This window comes from Brachyistius frenatus, unplaced genomic scaffold, assembly GCF_029030835.1.
Source record: "Brachyistius frenatus isolate BFR_SWC_R1_liver_20210118 unplaced genomic scaffold, ASM2903083v1 Contig_31, whole genome shotgun sequence".
NCBI lineage: Eukaryota > Metazoa > Chordata > Actinopteri > Embiotocidae > Brachyistius > Brachyistius frenatus.
The window spans coordinates 1,901,925-1,928,458 of record NW_027210630.1 but is presented as its reverse complement, the minus strand read 5'-3'; the positions used below and the strand labels follow the sequence as shown (position 1 = coordinate 1,928,458).

At 43.9% G+C, this 26,534-nt stretch overlaps 3 protein-coding genes across 6 annotated transcripts in view; 2 read left to right on the top strand and 1 right to left on the bottom strand.

The window, feature by feature from the left end:
• Positions 1–98: 98 nt before the first annotated feature.
• Positions 99–7,285, top strand: LOC138621640 (dynamin-1-like protein). Of its 2 annotated transcripts, XM_069699833.1 has the most exons (18): positions 99–273; positions 836–965; positions 1,144–1,285; positions 1,516–1,554; positions 1,733–1,779; positions 1,888–1,959; positions 2,049–2,135; positions 2,294–2,456; positions 2,978–3,098; positions 3,245–3,583; positions 3,998–4,118; positions 4,244–4,399; positions 4,508–4,597; positions 4,694–4,792; positions 4,985–5,101; positions 5,184–5,293; positions 5,406–5,565; positions 5,705–7,285. In XM_069699833.1, exons 2-18 carry the CDS (start codon positions 864–866, stop codon positions 5,759–5,761), a joined length of 2,022 nt encoding a protein of 673 aa, XP_069555934.1. In that variant the 5' UTR covers positions 99–273; positions 836–863; the 3' UTR covers positions 5,762–7,285. The 2 variants fall into 2 exon arrangements, with proteins under 2 accessions (XP_069555934.1, XP_069555935.1); XM_069699834.1 differs by lacking the exon at positions 1,516–1,554.
• A 312-nt stretch (positions 7,286–7,597) lies between these two features.
• On the top strand, positions 7,598–23,872 carry disp3 (dispatched RND transporter family member 3). Of its 3 annotated transcripts, none has more exons than XM_069699817.1 (22): positions 7,598–8,421; positions 8,691–8,792; positions 12,805–13,779; positions 13,888–14,107; positions 14,230–14,366; positions 14,483–14,617; positions 15,356–15,516; positions 15,692–15,831; positions 15,915–16,042; positions 16,168–16,332; positions 16,748–16,909; positions 16,996–17,142; positions 17,230–17,366; positions 17,483–17,652; positions 17,753–17,883; positions 18,181–18,359; positions 18,466–18,592; positions 20,854–20,999; positions 21,104–21,263; positions 21,401–21,514; positions 21,644–21,816; positions 22,032–23,872. In XM_069699817.1, exons 1-22 carry the CDS (start codon positions 8,355–8,357, stop codon positions 22,386–22,388), a joined length of 4,233 nt encoding a protein of 1,410 aa, XP_069555918.1. In that variant the 5' UTR covers positions 7,598–8,354; the 3' UTR covers positions 22,389–23,872. The 3 variants fall into 3 exon arrangements, with proteins under 3 accessions (XP_069555918.1, XP_069555919.1, XP_069555920.1); XM_069699818.1 differs by having other exon boundaries at positions 7,599–8,421; positions 15,951–16,042; XM_069699819.1 differs by lacking the exon at positions 7,598–8,421 and adding an exon at positions 8,441–8,546.
• A 641-nt stretch (positions 23,873–24,513) lies between these two features.
• Positions 24,514–26,534, bottom strand: part of bmp1a (bone morphogenetic protein 1a) — a 29,105-nt gene continuing 27,084 nt past the window's right edge. The window contains exon 20 of the mRNA XM_069699824.1: positions 24,514–26,100. Coding sequence (XP_069555925.1) covers positions 25,966–26,100 — 135 coding nt within the window. The 3' untranslated portion in view covers positions 24,514–25,965. The remainder of the gene's footprint in view (positions 26,101–26,534) is intronic.

The window sequence follows — 26,534 nt, the reverse complement described above, 5'->3', positions numbered from 1 at the left end:
TATGGCAGAAATAGGAAGGCGGGACCAAATGAGGATCGTTTACCTCGTCCAATCAGTTAAGAGCAAACCACGTGATTCGTATTTAGTGACGAATCAGGTTCATGGAGTAAGACGGTTCCGCCTTGTGGTGGACGGACGGTTTATAGCTTAAGCTGTGAATTTTGGATAACAGTTCGGGTGGAAATGTAATGTTTTTCACGCCGGCCTCTTTTCTACAAAATATGACAGACGCACGCGTTGGATAAGAGGGGATTTCTGTTGAACGTCGGCAAGGTCAGACCGGAGCCTCGCTTGTTCTAGCGGCTGAGCTAACCTTAGCTCGAAGCTAGCACATCTCACTTCCTGCCTTTACCAAATACCTTTAGCAAACGAGCATTAGCAGATCACATCGAGTCGCTCGGCCTGTGCTCCTACCATTTGTTGTCGTGCAACTTGGACCTAGTGTCAGTGACGTTACTAATAACTAGCAGCCAATTTTCATCTAGACATCCTACCAGAAACTCGAGTATAACGAGGGGGAGGGGGCATCGGCACGGTGTTGGGCTACCCGGCGCTGGGGCGTTACACCCCTCTCATCAGGACCACGTTCCCCTTTACCGAAGCAATACTGATTTACCAGAGGAATAACAGTAGTTTATTTATGGTTTAAATTTCTTAACTCCGTACGTAATTGTTCTCCACAGTGTTGTGTTTTTTTTCTTTTCCCTTGATTTAGAGTGTAAATCAGTCAACTTCCTTGTCAATAGTATTTTTATTATACAGCATTAGATGTTTGGATTTTCTTTCTTTCTCACTGTCGATACTTATTTTTTTATTATTTTTTGTACCTCTTCAGTAATAACAGTGCCCACTTTACTGGAAGGATGGAGACTCTGATTCCCACCATCAACCGGCTGCAGGAGGTCTTCCTCACAGTGGGCGCAGAGATCATACAGCTACCTCAGATAGTCGTGGTTGGATCTCAGGTCAGCCAAGATAAACAACAACAAAGCTTTAAAATGAAATGCAATAATTGCCTCAGCACTATCTATACCTTGGCCTCTATGCCACTGCAAGCTTTAACTGTAAGATCTCTGACAACAAACTAATAATTCCTCAGCAGATGATTGTATATGTAATTGCGCTCATTATGTGCCATAACAGAGCAGTGGAAAGAGCTCTGTGCTGGAGAGCCTGGTTGGACGGGATTTTCTGCCTCGGGGATCAGGAATAGTCACAAGACGACCCCTGGTGTTGCAACTTGTTAATGTTGCCCCTCTGAAGGAGCGACTGAAGATTGAAAACGGTAACCAAACATCAATCTGTTGTTGGTATTTACTGTCAGAGGGAAGTTGTTTTAATCAGTAGCAGTCAGTAGTTTATGTGTGCTTGGCACTTTCACTCACTGTTTTTAACTGGTAGCCATTCCTTGTAGATCTTTGTTGTCTCTTTTCTAACGTACAGTCTTCCTCTTCTTTTTCTTCTTTTTCTTTTTCTTTTTCTTCTTCTTCTTCTTCTTCTTCACTACTTTTTCAGGAAATGGGGTAAAACAAAATGCCCAAAACAGCCATTCAGGTCTCTGTATATTTGGTCTGCATGGACTTGTCTTTGTTTAGCCTCATCTTTCCTTTTCCATTTTCGTTCTGATTTCCATGTATCGTGCATGACAGAAGTTAATCTGCAATCTTTTGAGTTTACATTATTTTATCAACATTCTCCAAGAAATAATTTGCACTCACTTTTGTTTGTTCAGGTGTCAAAGCTGAAGAATGGGGTACATTCCTGCACTGCAAGAACCAGGTATATTTATCTGAAAGATTAAGATGATGTGGATGCTGCCTTTGTCCTGTCTTATGTGTTGAGTGCAGTTGATGCATCGTTCTCTCGCCTTTTTTTTTTTTTTTACAGATCTTTGCAGATTTTCTGGAAATTCGTCGGGAAATCGAAGCAGAGACCGAGCGCAGTTCAGGCGACAACAAGGTGAGAAGAAAGCTTCGATGCGAACTTTTGCAAATTAAACTTTTTACACTAGATTCATGTTTTTTTTTTTTGTTTTTCATTTCCCCCAGGGAATCACTCCTGAGCCCATATATTTGAAGATTTTCTCCCCCAACGTCCTTAATCTCACTCTGGTTGATTTACCTGGAATCACTAAGGTAAACTCCGCCCCTCGACAGGGATGTTGAGTTGTGCAAACTTGGCGACAGTAGACAATCATTAATCCTGATTAAACTGCATATCTGTAATCATCACTCATTCACAGCAGCGGTGCTGTGGTTTCGGTAACGCTGACTGCTTACTGTTGTTGCCTCAGGTTCCTGTTGGGGACCAGCCAGAGGACATCGAGGCTCAAGTGCAAGAGATGATCTTGTCCTTCATCTCCAATCCAAACTCCCTCGTCCTCGCAGTGTCCCCTGCCAACTCTGACTTGGCCACCTCTGATGCGCTGAAATTGGCTCGTGAGGTTGATCCAGATGGTAGGACATTTTGTATACAGGCGCTTCATCTCCCCAGAATCTATCTTACTTTTGTTTTCTCTCTGTGCTTATTACATAACATGGTTCAAGTTGGAAAGGATTTAAAATTATTAAACGTGCAGGCAGAATGAATTATACTCAAGTCATTTCAGGCTATTGAGACTTTTAGTCTTTACAGTTAATAGCATCCTGACAGTTAATGGTTGTATTGAAAATGAATGTTGCTGTCATGGTACATTGCGAAGAATAGATGGATCAATAAAGAGAATGTGCCTGTAGTAATTATCCGGGAGGTTGGCAGTGTGGCCTAGAAATGTCTGTTGTGCTCAGTGATTGTGTACCAGGATATCTGTGTCTTATTCCAAATGTTCCCCGGCTTGCTGTAAATCCTGTCCCACCTGAGACGTGTCACATGTTTGTCTTCTATGTCCTACTGGGAGATTTCTACTGACTTTGTCAATAAAAGGATGACTGGGTTTGCTGCTAATGATCTGTAAATGCTCTGTTTGTGTGTCTGTCAGGTCGTCGAACACTGCTGGTGGTCAGTAAGCTGGACCTGATGGATGCAGGAACTGATGCACTGGAGGTCCTTCTGGGTCGAGTCATTCCTGTCAGGCTCGGGATTATCGGGGTGGTTAACAGGTTTGAAATGATAAACTTCATCTATTTGGGGATCTAAGCCAGGTTTTATTTTATTTTAGGGATGTAATTATTTTAGCTTCATGATAAAGAGTTTTCTTATTATCCCGATCATCTTACCAAACTCCCGCTCTCGTTGTTCCTTCTAGGAGCCAGCATGACATCAATACCCAAAAGAGCCTGGAGGACTCAATGAAGGACGAGCAGGCCTTTCTGCAGCGCCACTACCCCTCGCTCGCTTCCCGTGCTGGCTCGCGCTATCTGGCCAAAACTCTCAGCAGACTGCTCATGCACCACATCCGGGACTGCTTGCCAGACCTCAAAACCCGAGTGACCGTGCTGAGCGCCCAGTACCAGGCACGGCTTAACAGCTATGGTCAGCCGGTGGAGGACCACAGTGCCACCCTACTGCAGATTGTCACCAAGTTTGCCAGCGATTATTGCAACACCATAGAGGGAACAGCCAGGCACATCCAGACCTCAGAACTGTGAGTCCGACCTCACTGTAGTACCCTCTATATTATAAAACATGAACAGGAAAAATAATGTCATGATGATGATGACAGCAGCCGTTGTTTCATGTTTTAATAAACTGCCTGTAATATTCTCAGATTGTTCTAATCTAATTCAGTAGTTGTTGTCCAACTCAGCATTTTATTCTCATTGGTGCACAGTGTTATGGGGTTAATGTAAGTGCAAATTGAAGTCGTATCAGCATCTTCTGTTGGCACCTCCCTCTCCAAAGCTCTTTCTCCACTGGGCAATTAATTCATGTAAATATACGCGGCGCAAATATTGACCTTTTTTGGTTGACTGCATTTAATTCTGGCGCAGTTAACATTGCTGACACACAGCACTGAGAAACCCCACCGGTGTCACAGTTCAACCCATCTCTCCTGCAGCTGTGGTGGTGCTCGGATGTGTTACATTTTCCATGAGACCTTTGGTCGCACTCTGCAGTCTATCGACCCCCTGGGAGGACTGACTGATCTCGATATCCTCACTGCCATCCGCAATGCTACGGTAAACTTCTCCTCACTTCTGTTTCTGGAATTTGTTAAATACTAATTCTGGCATGAGTTCTTTCATTTGGAGAGCTGGTGTATGTGTGAGTATGTGTATGTGTGTGTGTGTGATTTGCCCTGCAGGGTCCACGGCCAGCGCTTTTTGTGCCCGAGGTGTCCTTTGAGCTGCTGGTGAAGCGGCAAATTAAGCGTCTGGAGGAGCCGAGTCTGCGTTGTGTCGAGCTCGTTCATGAGGAGCTGCAGAGGATCATCCAGCACTGCTCCTCCTTCAGCACACAGGTTAGCCAAGAGATGATGATGCACCTTACACTTCAGTGATTTGGCAAAATGGCACTGCATTAATTATGACATCACCATGTAAAGAAAGTATGTCTTTGTGTTTTTAAGGAGCTTCTGCGATTTCCCAAACTGCACGATTCCATTGTGGAAGTAGTGACTGGATTATTGAGGAAGCGCCTGCCAATTACTAATGAAATGGTAAGCCACAGCTTAGCTAAGAGGATATTTCCTATTAACTATAAAGGGCAACAGCCAAGTCTTGTTAACTGTCTGGTTTTTTTTCTTCTTCTTTAGGTACACAATTTAGTAGCAATCGAGCTCGCCTACATCAACACGAAGCATCCAGACTTCACGGATGCAGCTCAGGTCTCAGCATCTGTCAACAGTCAGCAGGTAGTTGTTTGTGCTTTACAGCGAATACTCACATTTATCATTTATACTTCTATACAGAAGACGTTATGTTCTGGAAAGACTGAACCATTATGTTTCACAAACATTACAGCCCCTTTCAAAGGTCTTTGTAGAATTCCTGGCTTGGCAGAAATTGCTTTCACCCTTTGACTTGCTGGGATTTCTTGTTTTCAGGCAGAGGCCCTTGATGGAGGGAAGCGCTGGAAGAACGAGAAGGTAGCGGAAGAGAAAGCCTACGCCGCTGGTTTTGGCAGCCCTAGCAAAGGCCAGGCCATTAACCTCCTTGACACAGTGAGTGGTCGGATTAGCAGGAGGACAAAACACTGAATTCATTGCCGACTGTCAACCTTTTCTCTTTGCCCCTCTTTGCCAGGCGGTGCCCGTATCCCGCAAGCTGAGTGCGAGAGAGCAGAGGGACTGTGAGGTCATCCAGCGTCTCATCAAGTGCTACTTCCTCATTGTCCGCAAAAGCATTCAAGACAGGTTTGACTGGCACAAATCTAGAGCACCTGAAGGCGCCCTCGTCCACCTTCTTGTCAACCTCAGTTGTTATTGATATGTTTTCTAACTTTAGAATCTTGCTGTGTGTCTGCAGTGTGCCCAAGACAGTGATGCATTTCCTGGTGAACTTTGTGAAAGAGCATCTGCAGAGCGAGCTGGTGGGTCAGCTTTACAAACAGGCACTGCTGCAGGAGCTGCTCATTGAGTCACAGGACACGGCACAACAGAGAATCGAGGTTGCTCAAATGCTGGAGGTAAAATTGGAAGATATTTTTGTTCTCTGAATCTGCTCCGAGCATCACGAAGAGCAAGTCCATTCTCTTTGTTTTTTATATTCTATTTTAAGGCCAGCAGTTTAACAAGCACTCTCCCCCTTTTTCTGTTCCTTCTTAGGCACTCAAAAAAGCCAATAACATCATCTGTGAGATCCGGGAGACCCATCTGTGGTAGCCAGAGGAAACGAACAAGTCCCCTTGTCACTGGACAGCTTTGAGCATTTGAGAGTGTATGTGAGTTTACAGCAGATAACGTGTGTGTGTTAGAGTGTGTTAACGTTAATGTCTCATGGGCCAATGACCACAGCACATGTAGAGCTACTTTTTTCCGTCAGCTGTTACCCTGAACAGCACACTGGGACTGTCGCCTTTCACTGTGAACTTTGACAGAGAAATTAATTAAACACTCAGGCCGAAGGTGTTATTGCAAAGTTGAAATGTGAAAGACACAGTCGCGAACAAAATCTTTCTGCATCATTTTGCGACAAAATCTCTGTTGGGTCGTATGATTTTTGCTGTAAATGTGAAACAAATATCACGTGGAGTATTTAAGTTATTCTCTTGGGTGTTTTTTTGTTGTTGTTGTTTTTTTTTTTATCAAAAATATGCTCATGCTGTACAATTCCACATGTTCCAAAAATTGGGCTTCCTCTGAGCCCCTTCAGCAGGTGATAAATATGTCTTGGTTTAGATGTTCCTCTCCTTTGTTGGAGGGAAAATCAAACTCAATCGATGCTCACTGCAATGCAACACTGAAGACACACCGCAGTCATTTTCAGAAATTACAGGATGACTGCGGATTGTTTTTCCAGCTCTGTAGTGTTAATCAATGAGATTTATATTGCAGAGTCACATTTACATATCAGCCCATTTGTACTTTCAACTGTTGCACTAAGTTTGCAGTTTTGTGTGTAGTCATCAACCAAAGGACCAAACATTTCCAACTCACCTTTCGCTCTGTGAGATTGTTAGAAGACTCCCACATCGAGGTGGACAGTATGTGAAACCAATAGTTTTAGTGAATTTTTATGATTGAAATGGTTTTAAAGATATCAGGTTGTTAGATTTTTGATCCAGGTGGTAAATGAAATTTTCTGTAGCTTCCTTTTACTTCCCAAAACCAACTATCCACTTGTTTCCACTGTTAATAGTACAGAAACATTCCAACCATATAGACAAACTGCTCACAGGAATGAGAGACTCAGTAAATCTCCCACAAGCATTTGTTTTTTGCATTTCCGACTTAATTTAGCTTTGTGCCAATCATCGTTTCATTATGTAATATTGCTCGAGGTGTAAGATTATACATCTTTTTCCATCTATTGTTTCCAACTTTCTAACAGACAGATACCCTCCCTCTCCCCCACTCTGAATCTCTTCTCATGGCCAAGTCCAAATGTTATTCTTATAATTAAGCTTTTTTCAGAAAGACCGGCTTTAGCTGGTCCATCAAACAGCAGCTTCTTCTGCCTTCAGTCTTTCTGAAAACCCCGTATAAGGTCGCATGTGTGTGTTCAGTACGCATGTGTGTGGAGGTATGAATGAATGTATATTTTGTATTATTTAAATGTATATTATTATAAAGTGTCAGCTGCCTCTTGAGTTCTTGCCTGCCAATAATTGTGATACATGTTTACTGGAAAATGTCTGTTGGGTTTGAACTCATTAAACCCTAAGAAAGGACACTCTACAGTCCAAAGTCTGTTTGGGTGTCATTGACGATATGCAGCTGTAACAATCAGTCGATTTTCACAAGATCTGTTTGTTTGTCACCCACAGTGATGCAGCAATAGATGTGATGAGACTCTTCCTCACTTTATTGATTTCAAGTGACTGAAAAAGTCTGTTTAGTCAGATGGCTCTGTCACAGTCACGCCAACAGGATGAAGACAAAGTGTCCTGAAGGGTGCCAGCACACACACACACACACACACACACACACTTGCAGGGAGATGACCACCAGTTTCGTTCCGTTATCGTTGTGTTTGACTGCACAATGCACCAAGTGCTGTAGAAAGAAATAAAATTTCACCTCAGAGTGATCCGTTCCTATTTAGTGGATGGATTATTACCTTTTGATGTCCAGGCAATCCGAGTTAAACCTGAGCAGTGGCTGGGAAGCGAGGTGATGGATGAGTTGAACGTAGCAGTAAGAGCAGAGTGCTGGTCATTAATGTTAGATGAGGGGGAGTGAGTGCGCTACAGTCTAGGAGAATGCATTATTGGCACAGCAAAGCAAACATGACAAGTCAAATCAGCTGAATATACAACCCCCCAGTAAGTATTAGTGGTGCTGTATACACAGTCAATTTACATTTACAGCAGAGAACCAGCCTGAACTGCCTCATTTCATCCTGTGCAGAGCCCAGTGCTCAAATATGAAAATGAACCACAGGCTAATAAACTCTTATTTTAGGTGATTATTTTAAATTGCCTGCACTTTGTCTCCCACTGTAGCCAGTTATTCTGATCACCGTCTTATAACACACCCCACCTCCCCACCAACTGAGACTAGACTAGACCATACCAACTCGGACACGGTGGGAGGGGGCTCAGCTGCAGCATCGTGACAACTGCATCCATTTGGTCACCCATAATCAGCTGAATGAAGACTGAATAATTCCAAGGGACATTTTTACTCGGGTGTAAAATCCCTCCAGCCTCGCCAGCACATCAGCAGCGGCGGCGCAGGGTTTTTTCAAGCTGCGTTTCCCTCCTTGTGTCTCATATACTATTGAGCCAGTCAGCAGAGCAGGCTGAACAAAGCCATGGGAGAGAGAGAGAGAGCTTCTGGGAAGAAATGTCTCTCACTGACTCTGTCGCCTCGACAACCGGGTAAGAACAGAGGGGAGGGAGCACCGTGGAGGGAGAGAAAGGACTGGGGAGCATAAAAGGAGAGGAAAACAACATATTATGAACTGCTGAGATTAGAGGATTCCTGTAGAGTAAAGAGGATTTTTGTGTGTCATCTCTTGTGAGGGTTCCCGTAGTGTCTCTCTCTCTCTCTCTCTCTCTCTCTCTCTCTCTCTCTCTCTCTCTCTCTTGATGAGTTACTAACTATGACAATAAAGCAGTAATTGATTGTTTCGTTTTTTCCACATCAGTGCGTAGAGCAGATGAAATTGCAGAGCACAAGTTCAGCTCATTACAAGTGGACCAAGTAGGCCTGAACGCTCCACCTGTAATTCTCAAGTCTTCAGCCTCAGGTAAGTCTTTCCTCTGTGTTGCAGACATGTTGCAGATATGCTGCTTTTGTTTTTGGCTGATTCATTGATGAAACGTGAACAGGAAATTTTGATTGTTGAAGGCAGTTAATTATGCAGTTTTGTGGAACATGACAAAGTCCAAAAATGGTTTGGTAAATCAATAAAAGTTCTGGGTTAATTAGTAATATTATGTGTTTTTTACACTGCCAGAAGAAGAAATAAGAACAGTGTTGTACAAGGCTTATTTGTTCCATTTTATTCAGGGGAGTGAGAGGAATTGCATGTTACATTCCCAGGATGCTTCACACACTGTGCACAGAGCTCTGCGCTTCCATCAGTGCGAGCAAGAATTCATCGACAGTAAAAAAAAAAAAAATGAACACCTTTGTTCGGTGCAAACGGATCACTGGAGTTTTACTTGAACCGTAGATTCACAGTGCATGAAGAATTGAAAGCACGTCCGCCATAAACATACTGCTGAGCACTCATGCATAAGGAATATATTCATAGAGCACCAGTGGTGAAATCAATGCCCCTATAAATGAGGTGGTATGGTGGCTGAGTTTACATCAGGCTGAATGTGTATGGGGCAGGAGGCAGCATGTGATATCCATATTGGATGAGATGGAGAGGAGATAAACTGAAGAGGGTGGAGGGGGGGGGTTATTTTTAGCTGCTGTCAGTGATGAAGGTTACAAATCTCTCACCTTTGTGGACAGGATGGAGACGTATGGAGAAAAGGCAGAAAGACTGAAGGGAGGAAAAGGGCAAGCGAGTGAGGGATGGAGAGCAAACAGAGGGGAAAGAGAGGTTGAGAGAAACACGAAGTGCTCAGACTCACAGCATGCTGGGATTGTTTGGAGCGCCCACCTCACCTGCTCACCTCAATCTAAAGGTTAAAAAAAAAAAGAGAGCGATAACACCGGCACTCAGATTCTCTGTTCTTATGCGAGGAAAACATGCAGGAAAAATGTGAAGTAAGGTTTACAGTTTACAGCATCCTTGCTTGCAACTCGCTGAACACGACACAGCGAGCTGTGCGCTGCACAACATCACAAAAAGCTGCCGACCTCCCAACAATCAGGCAGGTGCAGCTCGACCACAGAAAAACTGAAGGGAGCGTTCCCAAATCGTTCTGACGTGATGGGCAGGCTAGACACACCACACATAAAACAAGAGCACGTTCATTTTTCCAGCCATTAATAAAAAATTTCACACCTCAAAACCAGCAACAGAGGTTCATTTCAGTTTTCTTGGTGCGATTTATCTGTCAAATTTTTAAGTCTAAATCTGCATTATGGACCAAAAAAACGCTGCCTCGCTATTAAGAAGGATAAAGCTTTAATATACTGAGCCATATGGGAGACCGTTTTTATTACAATAAACTCAGAAAGCAGGATGCCAAATTGCTCTATTTTTAATCCACACCTGCACTGTGTTCTCTTAATCTTTGCAGAAAAATAGCAGTGTTGAACAATTCTGGCAGCTTGTAAACACATTAGTTATACCAGACTCTGCAACGCTCGGGGGCTTTGCAGCTGTACTCCGCTCATCATTATTGTACATGAGGTGCAATGTTCTTGGATGTGAAGAAGCGTCAGAAGAGAGGAAAGGAAGTGTCCCTAAGGCCGTGCATCACTTTAGTTATCTCTCCTCCAATGTACCTGCACACTGTTGCAGGGAACACAGGCGCATAATGCCTGCCTTAATGTTTTATAAGCACTAAATCTGGCCATCAGTCTCTAATGAATTCCTTGAATTGTCAGTCTTTGACATCTGCACGACAAATCGGGCTGTTTTGATGTTGAAACAGGAGCAGAAATAGAGCTGTGGACATGGACCCATGGTCTTCTCATTGAGGTTTTTCCATGAATATTAAAAAGCAGAAAAGCACCGTTTCTTTTCGCAGATTTTTTGAGGTGCTGGTCGTTTGTATGATGGGTGATGGCTGTGATGTGTGTATCCTCAATCCTTCCCTAGACTTTTCTCTCCTCCCCTCTTTGCTTTCCACCTCTCTCATCATATTTCCCCACATCTTCTGTTGATGAGAACACCCTCATCAAAACAAGCTAGAGAGGCAGAGATTAAATGAAACAGGATTTAGAAAATCTAATTACCAAAATTAGCAGCTGGGTTGAGTCTCATTTGCTGTGAATACAGAATTACATCTCACATTTCATCACATAATCTGCCATTTCTGTCACAGCTGAAGAGGAAAAATGTGTCGCCTTACGGCATTGCAGCAGAAAACTTGATTTTGGAAGAATAGCCCACCGTGGTTGCAGATAAGTAGCGATACTGCCTTCAAAATGAATTGAAACATCGTTTTCCTTGTTATTTTAGAAAAATATGGCAGTTTAATCCTAAAGTAACTACATTACATTACATTTCATTTAGCTGGTGCTTTTATCCAAAGCGACTTACAATAAGTACATTTCAACCATGAGGGACAAATTCAGAACAACAACAATCAAGAAAGTACAATTTTCTTCAAGATAGCCAAACTTCAAAGTGCTATAAGTAAGTGCCATTTTAAGTGCTACTATTCAAGGTAAAGTCTGAAGAGGTGTGTTTTTAGTTTGCGGCGGAAGATGTATAGACTTTCTGCTGTCCTGGTGGCGTTGGGGAGCTCATTCTACCATTTAGGAGCCGGGACAGCTAGATGGTTTTGTTAAAATTACATATTTTGTTCTTTGTTTTCAAACTTTAAAAGTAAGCTGCCTAACATGATTAATAAATGTGTCCTCTAAAGTTCACATTCACGGTGTGTGGGTTGATGCCGGCCCGCTCTCCTCTTTAAAAGGGGCACCGGTGTCTTTTTGCAAGTGTTGTCCAGGTAAAAAAACAACAACAAAAAAAAACAACAACATTTGCCTGGTTCTTTCTGACACGGTATGGTGCGCTTGATTTTCAACTCCACAGACTTTTTCATCTCTTTCATAAAAGGCAAAATCTGGTATAAAACAGCATTAACACATCTGAGTCCTGTGGACATCTGAGAACATAAAACAAGGTCTCTCAGAAAAGCAAAGGCTTTTAATGATGTGCACATTAAGCTCATCCATGAGCTGCCCCATTATCAGTGAACTGGAGTCTGACTTTGTTGCACGAGGACCACACGAGGTGATTTTCTGCTTTAACACGACCATGAAATAGAATTTATTGAGGTTCAAAAGCACAAACTAAAATTTTATAAATCAACAAGCCTTTTTTAGCTTCAGGGTTTGTCTCTCTTTGCTGCTTTCTAACTGGAATAGTCTTAATCATTCTTACAAATATTGATCAAACAGTATAATTTGTAAATTCTTCTTTTCGTGATGGATTTTCACTCCTCCCACAGAGCAGTGCAGCTATATTTTGCACATAATCAAGATTCAGTGTCTTACCTGGCTGACCTTAAAGCCCTGTTCTAAAGAGAATAGATAAATTGCTGCAGTTAGCGGGCTCAATGCCACTTGAATGCAAACTGTGTGCAGTATCGTGTCTGCAGGGGAGTGGGAAAAAGTGGCACCTATTGTCAAAGGCTGCCCATCACAGGAGATAAACCTTCTCTTATTCTGCAACTGCCTGATACCCTTCTTGCTCTTCTTGTCAGTAATTAGAGAAGTGTGATGATTTAATTTGGTGCAGAGCAGACACAGCTACGTCGACTGCTGATATGTAGAAAGCCACCACTAGTCTCACCTCGAGCTCTTGTGATCAGCATCTTAAAGCATAACTCAGCCAACCATTTTGTTTTATAAGCCCTTGAGTAAAAAATGCCCACCCTCAATTTTTTTCTATATGTCCTGCCAATGGAAGGCCTGTATCGACAGCTGCTTGAGGACAGAGTTAATTCCTTTGTGTCCTTGCTGACTACAACTTTGGAAGTTACCTTGTCCTTCATTTCGTCTGATGCCTTCTGTCAACTGCTGCTTGTTCAAACATCTATTTTGAGCTCATGTTCACCTGCCTGTGGGGAGAAAGGGCTTTTAGTGACTTATGATCGAGTGGTGTTATGTGTCCCTGACAGGTACCAGCATGGATGTGGATGATGAGCCGCTGCTGTTCCAGACCAGCTGGGGAGGCGAGGAAGATGAGGGGGAGCAAGACGAAGAGGATGGAGTGGAACACACAGCAGGACAGGGCTGTTCCTCCGGGGACGCTGGGGTGTGTGGACTGTGGAGGGCAGTGGGGTGGGTTTACACACAGCCCTGGGCCAGTGGAGTGGTTTTAGGGGGAGCTGTCCTGCTGCCATGTGCCCTGTTTGCCTACATGCTGTTCTACTGCCCTCCTCTGGACATAGACCTCTCCTACAGTGCCTTTGAGGTTCACAGTCACTTCTCCGCTGAGCGCTTTGACGCGCTCACCATCGCTGTGAAGACTCAGCTCGGGTCCTGGGACAGACGTAGGAGAGACTTAGATAACATTGAGTCTGAGGCACTGAGGGAGCTTCTGCTAGAGAAGCTGGGCAGACAGGGAGTGTTCAACAGGACAGATAATGAGGATGTGAGGTCTCCCACTCCTCAAGATGATCAGAAGAGAGGAGCTACAGCGAGCTCAGATAAAAGGACAGTGCCTGATCTGGGTCAGGAGGAATCGGGGAAGCACAAGAGCTCCGATCCCAGAGCAGAGGAGGAAGAGGAGAGATTCAGGGATGGGAATTCCACGTTTTCGCTCATTAGGAGGCGCAGGTTTGCTCCTAATTACTACTTGCAGAGCCAGGCGCTGTGGAGGATTGAGTTGGTGTTTGTGGCTCAAGGCCAAGGCGATCGCAACATGTTCACCCCAGAGCGTCTGCAGACGATTCACCACGTAGAGCGTCTTCTCATGCAGCACCCACAGTTTCATCAGTTCTGCTGGAAGCCTCTGGAGGTATTGAGGGATCTGCCACTGGGGCCGTCCTACTGCTCCCCACCCAGCTCCCTCTTGTCTTACCTCTACCCCAGTGAGCGTGGAGGGAAGATATACTATGACGGCATGGGCCCAGACCTGGCTGATATTCAAGGTAGGCCCACGGAGAGGAAGGTGGGGGGAAACCCCGGTCCAGACACAAGTAACTTCCTGTTACCGTCAAACCTAACTGCTGATTTGCTTTGTGTGTGTTGCCTTGCAGGTTCTTTGAGTCTGGCCATCACCCACCCACAATTCTACTGGTACGTGGACGAGAGTTTGTCCCCCGAGCATCTCTCCTCCTCTCTCTTACGCAGCGAGATCCACTTCGGAGCGCCTCTGCCCTCCTACTACTCCCTGCAGGACCGAGCAGATGAGCAAAGATCTCGCTTCAAAAACTTTGTGGTTCAGTATGCAGACATCCTGGCCAAGCAGTCCACCAGGTTCAGGCAACAAAATGAGACAATAATAACCATTCATTACGGTATCATTTCTGTCACAGTATCTACAGGTCTTACACATTGTTAGAAACAGTTGATGTGTTGTATCTGCATCCTTGTTGCAGTCAGGTGAAGGTGCTGTATGGGGGAACAGAGCTGTTTGACGATGAGGTGAGACACACTTTCCACAACGACATGATGCTGGCCGTCATCAGTGGAGCCTGCATTACTGCGCTCGTCTATGTCCTCACCTCCTTTTCTGGTACAGTATGACCTCCTCCTTATTTCACTTGCACTGGCGTGTACAGATCTCTGCACGTCATCTGAACTGTCACACATGGATGTTTCCGAACTCCTTGTTTTCTTGTCTCCCTGCAGTCTTTCTGACTTTCTTCGGTCTCGCTAGCATTGGACTGAGCTGTTTGATGGCTCTCTTCTTGTACCATGTTGTCTTCGGTGTGAGGTACCTGGGCATTCTCAATGGAGTTGCAGCCTTTGTTATTATCGGTATCGGTGAGTTATCAGAGGAATACGTCTTTTTTGTTTGTTTTGTTTTTCCTTTGGAGGCTGTGTTAAGAGGACTGACGCCACTCAGGTCTGCTCAGTAGATAGGAGGCTAAAGACAAATACTGGTTATCTTAGCTGAGCATAAAGACAAGAATCCCCCCCTCCAAAAAAAAAAAAAAAAATCAGCACTGTCTAAAGGTTTTAAAAAAAACTTGCCTACCAGCACCTCTAAGCTCATTAATTTACATTATATCTTGTTTAATTAACACATACAAAAGGAAATGCATTATCATCACCTTTCATTTTTATGGGGGATTTTATACCATTCCAAGACTTCCTGAAGCCTTGTGAAGGCTCCAGCACTCCAGAACGATACTGCACCAGGCCAAGAAATAGTCAGACACATAATCCTCCCAATAAACCACCACATGACAAGCAGTTTTACATTTTCTTTGTGCAGATTAAATAAACAAGATATAATTTGTGAATTCATGAGCTTCAGAGGCATGGGAAGGTGTCTTTTTGGTTTTTTTCTCCGCTTCCATCAGAGCCCTGCATTTGTTTTCCCCTACATCCAGTGCTGGCTTTAGTTAGTTTGAAGCACAGACCGGAGGGTGTTGTCGATTCTCCTTTTTTAACTCTGAGCAAGAAAGTGAAATTATTGTACCGTATTTGGAAAACTACACATTTCCTTTTCCTTAATTTCTATTAAGACATCTCGTTTGTCTGCTCTTCATCACTCAGGGGTCGATGATGTATTTGTGTTCATCAGCACCTTCAGACAGGCTTCTCATTTGTGTCAGCCGCAACAGCGCATGATCTACACAATTAAAACTGCTGGCCGAGCAACATTCCTCACCTCCTTCACAACTGCGGCCGCGTACGCTGCTAACACCTTCTCTCAGGTAATCATGGCAGAGAAACCCAGCAGTTAATAGGATCTGTACAGGAGGCATAAATGAATCCTCTGCTATGGATGAAAAGAAGTGCCTCTCTCAGCAGTCAGACATTTTCATGCGATGAGCACAAATTGAATGTTTCAAGGTCTTTTACACTGTGCTTTGTTTAACTGACACTCAGATCCCAGCCGTGCATGACTTCGGTCTATTCATGGCCCTCATTGTCAGTTGCTGCTGGCTTTGGGTATCTGTCCTGATGCCAGCCGCGCTGTGTATCTGGACTCAGTGTGTGGAGCCTCATGAACATGCCTGGATGAACCGGTGAGCCATTATTTCCTTACTTTTGTGCGAAATGTTATTTGTGCATGCTGTGCAACGCCGCAGGCGAGATGTAATCCCTTCAGCTGTCTCCCTCTCCCTAAACTCTTCTCCCTCTCAAGCTGGAAGTTGTTTTCGGGCCTGTCAGCAAGTCACAGCCCTTTGTCGGATGAGGATGATGATGTGGCACTTCTGTCGGTGGAGATGGAGCCAGGTGAGATTATTATCTCCCTTGCAGCGAATGGATGATGGGGGTTGGAATTGGATAAGGGAATGAGTCCAGGCTGTAAAACGTCGCTGTCCAGGCACCACTAAGGCCCTTCCCTTTGTCTTGGCCAGGCTCCTGTGACACAGACGGCGATGCAGCCATTCTGTCCCTGTCAGTGGAGACACCTTTGTCCCCTCCGGGGCAACAGCATGTGGGTGTGGTGAGCACAAACCTCCAGTGGGCACTGAAGCACTTAGTGGCAGAGCCAGCTGTGGAGCACCGAAAAGCTGTTCTAGGTGAGATTTTGACATGGCTAATATGGAGCCATAATTTTGTCTTTATTTAAGATTGAAAAAAAAAAAAGGCAGAATAAAGATAGGAAGGTTAAGATCAATTTATACCCGTGGAAACGATCAGGGTGAAATTTGGTTATTTGTTCTCTCAGATATTGTGTGGAGAGCTCCGAAACTATTATTTAGACATGGGAGTAAGCTCAAGCTTAAATAAGAACTTTTGAAGAAATGCTGTAATCTCTTTTGTTCCTGAGGGGATTCAGGCTGTCAGAGGAAGAGCAAGCGCCTCTCATGAAGTATTCACACGCACTCCTCAGGAGTGACTGTCATTTATCCTGATGTGTCCCTCAGCTGCTCCATCTGCTCCGTCAGACCCTCCTCTCTGCCATTGTGTTTCATTGTCTTCCTCCCGGCCCAGGTGTCTTCCTCCTGGTTCTGCTCTTATCTGCTGGCTGCTGCTGTCTCCTGAGGCCAGCCACTCACGCCCCCCTTCTCTTCCGCCAAGACACTAACCTCCAGACCCTGCTGGCTCTGAGGAGCAACCTCAGTGGCCAAGGCATCTCCTGCCCCATGTGCTCAGGTGAGACTGCAGCAGTGAATGAAGCACACTCTGTTAAACCTCATAGATACAAAGCAAGTACCTAAAATGCATGTTGTATCCTGCAGGTGTGTTCATGGAAAAACCCCACCCATTATACACCCACATGTCCTCATCAGCATTTCGGTTTTCTTCACATCAGCAGAGCCCGAACACAACAACTTCCTCTGCTCCTCTGAGCTCAGTAAAGTCAAACTCAGGCAACAACCAAACAGGTAAACCACATAAATCCCCCCCTCCCCCTCTTTATCTGAAGTTTATTTCCTGACTTTGAAATGAGGCATTTTAAAATGTTTTTTTAGGCTCTTTGCTGACGGTGTACATATCAAAGTTGAACCTGGGAGCGTCTACAACCCTTTACCGTTTCTCCTTGAACACCAGCATCCCATCACCATGGAAAATGTGCAGCTCAGAGCATGAAGAAGTTTCATCATTTCAGGTTTGGGAACAGAAAAAGTCAACTTGATGATTTTTTTGTAATAATTAGTTATAGTGTTGTGCCACCCAGTTTACCCAGTTTACCGGCTTATAACTCATCTTGTTTTATCTGAATAGGCTTTTAATCAGCCCCACGGCAATTACACCACCAGAATGACAGTGTGCGTTTCCCGTGTGTACCACCCGCAACCCAGCTGGATGATCACATCTGCATTATGTGATCCTCATCATGGTTGGACGCCAGAGTTTTCCTTTTATGTAGCAGCATCTCCGCAGCCACACAGCAGGTGAAAGCAGAAAGGAAAAATTCAGAGCACGTCAGATGGACTGTCACATTGTTCTAGAGGGGAATCTGTCATTTCAGCTCTGCTTCCCCCCCCCTCCCAGGAGGCTCTACTTTGCACAACGCCGCCTGAGCCCTCATCCCAGCCGAGTGTGTGTCAGCCCGCCCAGCTGTGGCATCAGCTCTGGGCCTGATGGACCTTCACAGGGAACCTTTTATACCCCTCTTCCCAGCGGTGAGCGAGCAAGTGTCTCACTGTCAGAAAGCATCATTACCATAAAAGGGGTTTGTTAGGAAAACTGTTTTCCCTCTGCATGAGTCACGCTGCTGAAATCTCTCTTTTTTATTTTTTTATGTTGTCTAATCTCATGTTGAGTCTTAAAAATAGAGGATGTAGTGGTATGACAGTCTTTTCAAATTTTGCTTCGTGAAATGGCCCGCCCTGAGCCCATAGGAGGACTTTTCCACAGATATTTTTCCACTGTATAAATAAACGCTGTTGAAAGACTTTTCTCTGGTTCTATTTTCAAAGATCCCTCAGCTGCTGCCAAACAGTCCAAAACGTTTGGCTTTAACCCATGCAGCGGCGGCATATGTGGCCGCCCCGCGGTGCGTCCTCTGGTCGACACCGGGGCCATGGTTTTTGTCGTGTTTGGGATCCTCGGAGTCAACCGGACTGAGCACAAGGACAACCATGTTATCGGTGATATGGTGAGGGTCACACCTGGGTCATAAACCATCAACAGGAATAATGCAGAGCCGACTTTTGAAACTATCTTTTCATGGCGTTGACATGTTTCTTTTATTTCCTCCAAAGGGCAGCATTATATTGGATCCAGACTTTGATATCTTCCAGGAGATGGAGTATCTTTGCAAAATCTGTAAAGCTGTTAGTGCAAACAGACAACTTGTGAAGCCAGGAGGAGCTCAGTGTTTGCCTTCAGGTAACAGACACACAGAAGCACTGAGTTGATGGGAAACAAAACTAATTCAGCAATATGAAAATGATATTTTATGAATATTATTTTATTAATATTACGGGTCTAAGCAGCACAGCTGCGCGGAACCCTCTTACCTTTGTTCTGATTATTCCTCCGCTTATTTTTCTCCGCTATAAGTGATTGTGCAGCAAAACCCATATGGTAAAAAAAACGCAGCAAATTAGGCATGTAGGTTTGCAAATTGCTCACACTACTCAGGAACCAAAAGATGACACTAATTGGTGCTGTCACAATCCGCTTATTTTATACTATCTATATACAGTGAACCCTCGTTTTTCGCGGGGGTTACGTTCCAAATAGAAACCGTGATAGGCGAAATCCGTGAAGTAGTAACCTTTATTTTACAATTGAAATACTCCAAAGTACTGTAGAACTGGACATTAAATATATCTACGTTACATATAGTCGTAATGTGATTTCAATGCACGATGCAAATCCGTGAAGCAGCGAGACCGTGAAAGGTGAACCGCGATTATGAAAAAAAATACAAAGTACAGTAGGACAAATAGTCACTGTATATATATATATAGAGAGAGAGTTCACAAAAGTAGGTTTTAGAAAAAATTGACAGAAAGTCACAAAAGTTGACATTTTTAAAGCTTTTTTGAGATAATTATAATATATATATCTATAGATATATATCTATATATATGAACTCGCCCCTTGGGCCAATTGTGCCAAAGCTTGGCCACAGTAATCTTTTTATTTTGCTGATCTAAAGTTATTATACGAATTTTTATGTCAATCCATCGATTAATGATAATTTTTTTTAATTTGTGCCTGCGTTTAATTTGACTAAATTGCTCATAAATCAATATTGCCTGAACCAAATTTAACCAAATTTGGTGCAGATATTCGGCTCCTCGATCCAAACGTCGTTTACCAGTCTCAAGATGTTTTGACCCTAAGGGGCGCTACAAATACAAAAAGTTTATATCTCGTTATCCACTATATGGATTAGTAGGAAATGTGGCACATATGATCTGGAGTCATGTCTCAGTTGATCCCTAAAATTTTACAATGATTGAATAAAGTCGGCGTCGCTTAATATAACAAAGAGTCTAGAGTCCATCACTTCATATTTTTCAAATATTTATCTCCAGAAATATGAATTCAAATGCTACAAAAATTGACAGACATTCTTTGGATGCTATATATCACATGTTTTCAAAGGGGTCAAGTTTGTATCCTCCAAATGATATGAGAATTTCCTTTTTAGAAGCATTTTAAGTGTGCGCAACAAAAAGTACTCCAGTTTAGAAGTTTCCCCAAACTCCATCCACCCGTTATCTATGGGAAATGTAGAATCAAAGGCACCCACCGCAGTTGAGGTTCTAAGCAAGTCCCAGGCGGGGCAAGAACCATGAACCTTCCTGCAGTGAGGCAACAGTGCTAACCACTGCACCACCGATCTGCTCGGACCACTATCATTTCTTTCAGTAAATCTTCTGCACTGTGACAGAACGTTGGCTCATTGCAGCCTATAACTCCACAAATATTCATTCAAATGCTACCAAAATTGATGCAGATATTCTTTGGATACTAGATATCACATGTTTTCAAAGGGGCTCTGTTTGATAAAATGGCGAGTCTGCAGTGATATTCAATATCTTCCTGTAATTTGTACTGTAAGCACAACATTTTCTATTTCCCCATCCACCCATTATCTAGGGGCAATTTAGAATCACTGACCTCTGCCCAGTTGGGGTTCTTACAGAGACCCGGGCGGGGCTCGAACTGTAAATGTTCTTGCTGTGAGGCGGCAGTGCTAACCATTGCACCACCTGACTGTTCCCCCTCAGAGCTATACTTACAATTCCAAACCCTCAGCCATTTCACATTCCACACTTCAAAAAAATCACTGCTATGGCCTACAGAGCTGATTTTCTTTCAGGACATCATCTGCATTGTGAAAAATGTTTTCTATTTCCCCAAACCATTGATTATACTGCACCAAACCAAGCCCCGGGCGGGGCTCGATGTCCTAATGTTTTTTGAAAATTGTAATTGAGTACATTTCCTGTTATTTTCAGTCATTGCAGCCCTAAAATCCTCCTATTTATATGGCACAAAAAAGTATTAAAATATTAACAACTGTGTACATTTTTGAACAAAAAGAAGGTAAATTAATGCAAAATATATAAGTAAAACATATTGAGGGAAGAAGTGCGTTCAGATAAAATTCTTTCTTTTGTTGCATTCAGGCAATAAGCTGTCGTCTATTCTGCCTCTGCTCCATCCTGAGTGCCACTCTCTCCCCGAACCCAACCTGCTCCCGGGGCAGCTCTCCCACGGAGCGGTGGGACTGCATGGGGGCAAGGTCCGCTGGCTGTCCATGGCCTTCGAGTCCGTAAGTCCCTTCATATTTCAAGCTTTTCATCTTCTCGCGTCAAACAGCTGTTCGACTCAAGAGTTCAGGTGCCGTCATTAATTCTCTGCCTCTCCTCTCTCAAGACCACATACAAAGGGAAATCCTCCTTTCAGACCTACTCTGACTTCCTTCAGTGGGAGAACTTCATACAGGAGCAACTCTCCAGCCTCCCACAGTCTTCTGCTCTGCAACGGGGCTTTCAGACCTGCGAGCACTGGAAGCAGATCTTTATGGAAATCATAGGCAAGTGAGAGGTGGCGCAGATGTCAAAGAAATGCAAGTTTTATTCTGCAAATTGAGGAGGGATTAATGAGTGAGCGGAAGTAAAAGCAGCAGCTTGTACAAATCTGATAAAACTCCTCTCTCTGTTCTGTTTGTAGGTGTGGAGAGTGCCCTCTGGAGTCTACTGCTGTCTCTGGCCATCTGTGTGGCAGCTGTGTCTGTGTTTACTGCACATCTTCTGCTGCTGCTGCCGGTGCTCATAACAATTCTAGGTAAGAGATGAAGTTGCATATTTAGGCTTGGAAGTGACAAAAAAAAAAAAAAAAAATTCCTTTTCAAGTTGAGTATTCAGCCCTGGGACGGGATCGTGTGTGTGATTGTGAGTCTTTGGCCTTCATCAGGGGTGATCTGTCTGGTCGTGGCAGTCATGTATTGGCTGGGATGGGAGATGGGAGCAGTGGAGGCCATTTCTCTGTCTATACTCGTCGGATCTTCAGTGGATTACTGTCTGCACATGGTGGAGGGGTACCTGCTGGCTGGGAAGACCACGCCCTCTACGCCTGGTCATACCTTGGTATGTAGAATAAATTTGTCTCACAGCAACAACTCTAATCAATTAGAAAACTTCCACAGCATGCTGTCTGTTCACACACATGCCAAAACAAGCTCATTATTAAGGTTTTGGCTGTAAAAAAAAAAGTGCCTTTAAGTCTGATGAATAAAGTCTGAATGTTGGTGGTCCATTTACATGTTTTAAAATGGTCCCATTAATCTCTGTTTTGTCCGCAGGAGCCTCTGGCCGAGAGGCAGAGGCGGACTCTGGAAGCAGTGAACCATGTGGGCGTTGCCATAGTGTCCAGCGCCGTCACCACAGTGATCTCCACAGTCCCTCTCTTCTTCTGTGTCATTGTGCCTTTCGCCAAGTTCGGCCAGATCGTGGCCATTAACACAGCCGTCTCCATTTTGTTCACCCTGACTGTGACCGTGGCCACGCTGGCCTGCATGGCCCCTGCCCGCTTCAGCAGACACCCCGGGGCTGTGCTGAAGGCCAGCCTGGCTGTGATGGCAGCTGCAGCCTTGGGAGGAGCTCTGTGCTGGGTGGGAGGACAGCTGGGGGCTTTGGCCTGGCAATCGATCAGCACATAAACACTGCTGTCCATCAACTTTCACTGATGTCAGACAGAGGAGCTCCTCTGCAAGCAAACTGGGGGAAACTGCATTTTCCTCCGTGACTGGGAGGAACACCAGATCAGTAAATGATCTTGTAGTTTACAGCACAAAGATGTCAATAATTGTCGTTACAGAATAACTTTTTTTCACATGTATTGATCAGTGAAAGTATCGGGGGAAGAAACCTCACCCACTAGTGTAACTATGTGATTCACAGCAGTGGGTTGACCTTTCAGGGTTGATGTGATGATTCAGTGGAGGTATTTGTTTGATTTGGTTTCGCCTTTAGCCCAGATGATTGACTCATCTTTGAGAAACACCGGCTGAGTCAGTTATCTTCAGTGTAGCTTATCGAGTTGTGAAGAGCTGCTGTTCTGTGACCTGCTGTTATGAACACTCACAGTGCGCTCTGACGTCTGTGAAGATTTGTGTCACATGATTCATAGCCATCTTGTGAAACATCATGTTTACTTAATTTTATTTTCTGTTTTTTTTAACTGTGCACTGAATGTGTTTTTTAAGCCACACTTGCATCACATGTTTTCACGTTCAGCTGCGGCTGAATTAAAAGTTGTATAAACCACATTTATACAGTTTTGTTTAATGTAAGTTGTGATGTAAACGTCTCAATATGCCGTTCTCGCACATCCTGAACTGAAGGGGAGTTGTGTATGCCAGTACTTAGCACAAGTTCCCATCTTCTTTTCTGACTTCACATATCTGAAACCTTAAACTGCTTGAAAGTCTCTATTTTTGTTATCCACACCAACTGAAAGAGACCTCTTTATCAGCTCCTCAGGTGTACCCTCCACACGCCCTCTACCACACTCACAGGGACTCACCGTAACCCACTCTGCTCTTACACAATTTGGAGCGCCACTCAAGCACCCATCAATGGCAGCTCCGGTCTGCCCCGCAGTGAAGGTGAGGGCCATTTGTCAAACCCCACAACATAGTAATGGTCAGAGAGAGGAACTGACTCAATTGCGGCGCGAGCAGTACATGTTTGTGTGTTACTTGTGAATGTGAAATAAAGCAGGTGCCGAAGGTGTCGGGCTGTTTTCTTTTGTAGATGCTCAGCACTGTTTTCTTAAGTATTGTTATGTAACGGCGCAGCGCAGCGGAGCGGGACGGAGACCTGTCACTGTTTGCTTGCAGTCACATAATTACTGGGGCAGTCGACAGCGTCACATCTCTGGGTGGCTGCTGTTAATTATTCATAGGAAACGGCTGCGATTTCACGCTGAATTGCAGCGCATCAATGTTTTATGTCTGTTATTAAAGAAAAGGAAGTTGGTCTACATATAGCGGTGTTTCTGCTCCTGGAAACAGACAAATACAGATGTGAACAAATATGAGTAAAATCAGAAAAAAAGCTTGGTGGACTTTTGTTCTGGAGACATGTATTATTTCTGTATTACACTGCAACAGAAAAATAAAACTGTTTTCTGCTAAATTTCCACCGTCAGTAGAGAGGGTTTGAATGTCGGTGGTCCAATTACGAGTTTCATTTCTTTGATCCACAGGAACACTTCTTGTATGGACATGACTATCAGCTCGTTATGTAACAAGGCAATGTACCTGCATTTTTAAGGAATCCCTTTAATCTGAATGTCTGAATGACAAATTTGTCCTTTAAAACTATGCTTTACCCACAGTGACTCACCCAGGCTGTAGTCCTGTAGCAGTATTTTGCAATGCTTTTTGTGAAGTAGAGTAAACTCTGGCAGGTTTTTGTGCAGTGCTTTGCTCCTGTTTGTATGGAAAAGCACAACAGAATATTAATAACACAATTATTGAGGGAGAGCAAGGTTACATGCAAAGGAAGGAATATTTAGCAAAGTGGAACAGGAAATGCTTCTCTCCTGTTGTCTGAAATGACAAGCTCTGTCTATAAATAGCAAATCAGGTAATAGGAACAAGAGATATTTATATTTGACTTTGTTGTTTTTCTGTGTTTGCTGGGGGTCAGAAACATGTTTCAAATGCTAACCAGGGTTACCATGTTAATTCCACAGTTCTGCTACTCCTTCTCACGTCGTCATTGATTGCACTCAGTCAATACACTGCCAGGACAGAGTTTAACTATTATGACACAAAATGGGTTTGCAGATATGAATTAGTATTGTGAATAAAAGGTCAAACAATTGTGTCAGACTGCAGCAAGTTCACACAACATGGTGTTGAATGACAAATAAATGGAGAGAAGGAATGAGTGAGCAACAAAGTATATTCAACAAAGACCAGTGGCTATACATTAGAAGGCAATTATAGGGCTAATTTCCACAGTACCTTTCAACCTTTACATTATATATGTAATCACTATAACAATAAATACCCAGGCTCATTTGGTTCTTGAGAAATACTTCATTGTACCAAGAAAAGGCATTTTCTCTGAGGAGAAATTATTTTACATCAGAACTGTAAATCAACACTGAAACATAAGTCATGTCTTTATTACCCCATGTTACAGGGCACACACAATGTTCAAGTATGCCTGAGGAACTAAATGGAGCAATTAAAAAAAAACCAGAATAATAAGAAGAGATAAAATGCATTTAAAAACAAGTGAACTGGCATTGCATTTCACAAAAATTCATAAGGTCATGATTTTGGAACAATTCACCGTAAAGTGCTAACTGGTTCGAGCTGAGAAAAGCACATGTTCCCTTTGAAAGATCAAACACATTACTTTATACATGGAGGTACAGTAATAGCCGGTCATCAGGCAAGCAATTACCAACCAGTAGACATGGACCACTTTTCATTTATTAGTCCTTTAATAAGATTACTGCTTCCTTAATTTCTTTGTTAATGGTAACAATGAGAATCTTGTCACTGGTTGCCAGGACAATGCCAATTACAGATGCTGGTGGTGTCACTGTACAGTTTTCCTTCTTTCCTTGTAATTGCATGCAATTGTCTGACATACCATATCAAAATCTCAAGTTTAGTCCTTTTAATCCTCTTACGGATAGGAATCCTTGAACCAAAGGGATGAGAGTGTGAGGAGAGGAGAGAAACTATTGAGGAGTGCGGGAGATGTTTCCCATACTCCTCCTCCTCTTCCTCGTCCCTCTGAATGTGGTGGGCTGGCCCGACAAAAGCCGGGATCTGTCCAGCTGATGCCTGCCTTCCTACAGGTCCTGAGAATCCACTGTTTTCCTTTGTGCCTCTCATTAGTAGGCATGTTTTAGAAAAAAAAAAAAAAAAAAAAAAAAAAAGAAGAAACAATCAAAAAAAATATCTGGAGGGGACTGGGTCAATAAATTTTCCCCTACTGCCCGCCCTAAGCAGACATTCACCCTCCCGCCCCAATGCTAACCATAAAAAGGTAAAAACAAGGTGTACTGCAGAATGGCTTTACTCCTCACAGTCTGTGGGGGGAGCTAGAGCCCCTGGGAGCTGAGGTGCGGTTGGTGGTCTTGCGGCTGTTCTGTCGTGTCTGATTCATCTTGGTGGCCGAAGGTTTCCGAGCGTCAGGCTGGCGCCTCCCCTGGGGGCCCCTCCGTTTGCCCCTTTGCCCTGCACGGCCCCTTCCGGCCCCCGCTGGTCACTTGCGCGAGTGCAGTGTGTCCTGGAATTTGGTGCTGGTGTAGCGGACGTGAAATCCTTTTTTGTTGATTGTATCGTCAGAGCGGAACTTGATCACAATGGAGTCACCGGCCGAGTAGATCTCCTCTGGAGGCTGTCCGGAGAGACAGAACAACAGATTAATTTGTGGTCGTGGCTTTCTGCTTCTTTGGCTGCACTTAAATGAAAAGTAAAGACTTCTCACACCCTGAAACTGAAGTCAAACCGGTGACCGTGACGACTGCCTACTGATGACTGCTAGCGCTGTACCAGCCAGGAGCCATGCCAGGGTCAGGAGCCAGGACTGGCCCTTTGGCCCTTTATTCTGATTCAGGCTTTGGCTGATGTTAAAGTGAGAATAAAAAGAACATTTTGATGTTTCAGGCCAGGCGCACCACTGCAGAACATTGAAGAACCCACATTACGCAGCACACTTCAGAAATGTCTCCGCTGTCTTCAGTCTGGAGTCAGCAAAGTTGTTTCCAGTCAAACAAAAGAGGAGTTAACTGAATTATGTGAGCACAAAAAATATTCAACACTTGATCTGCC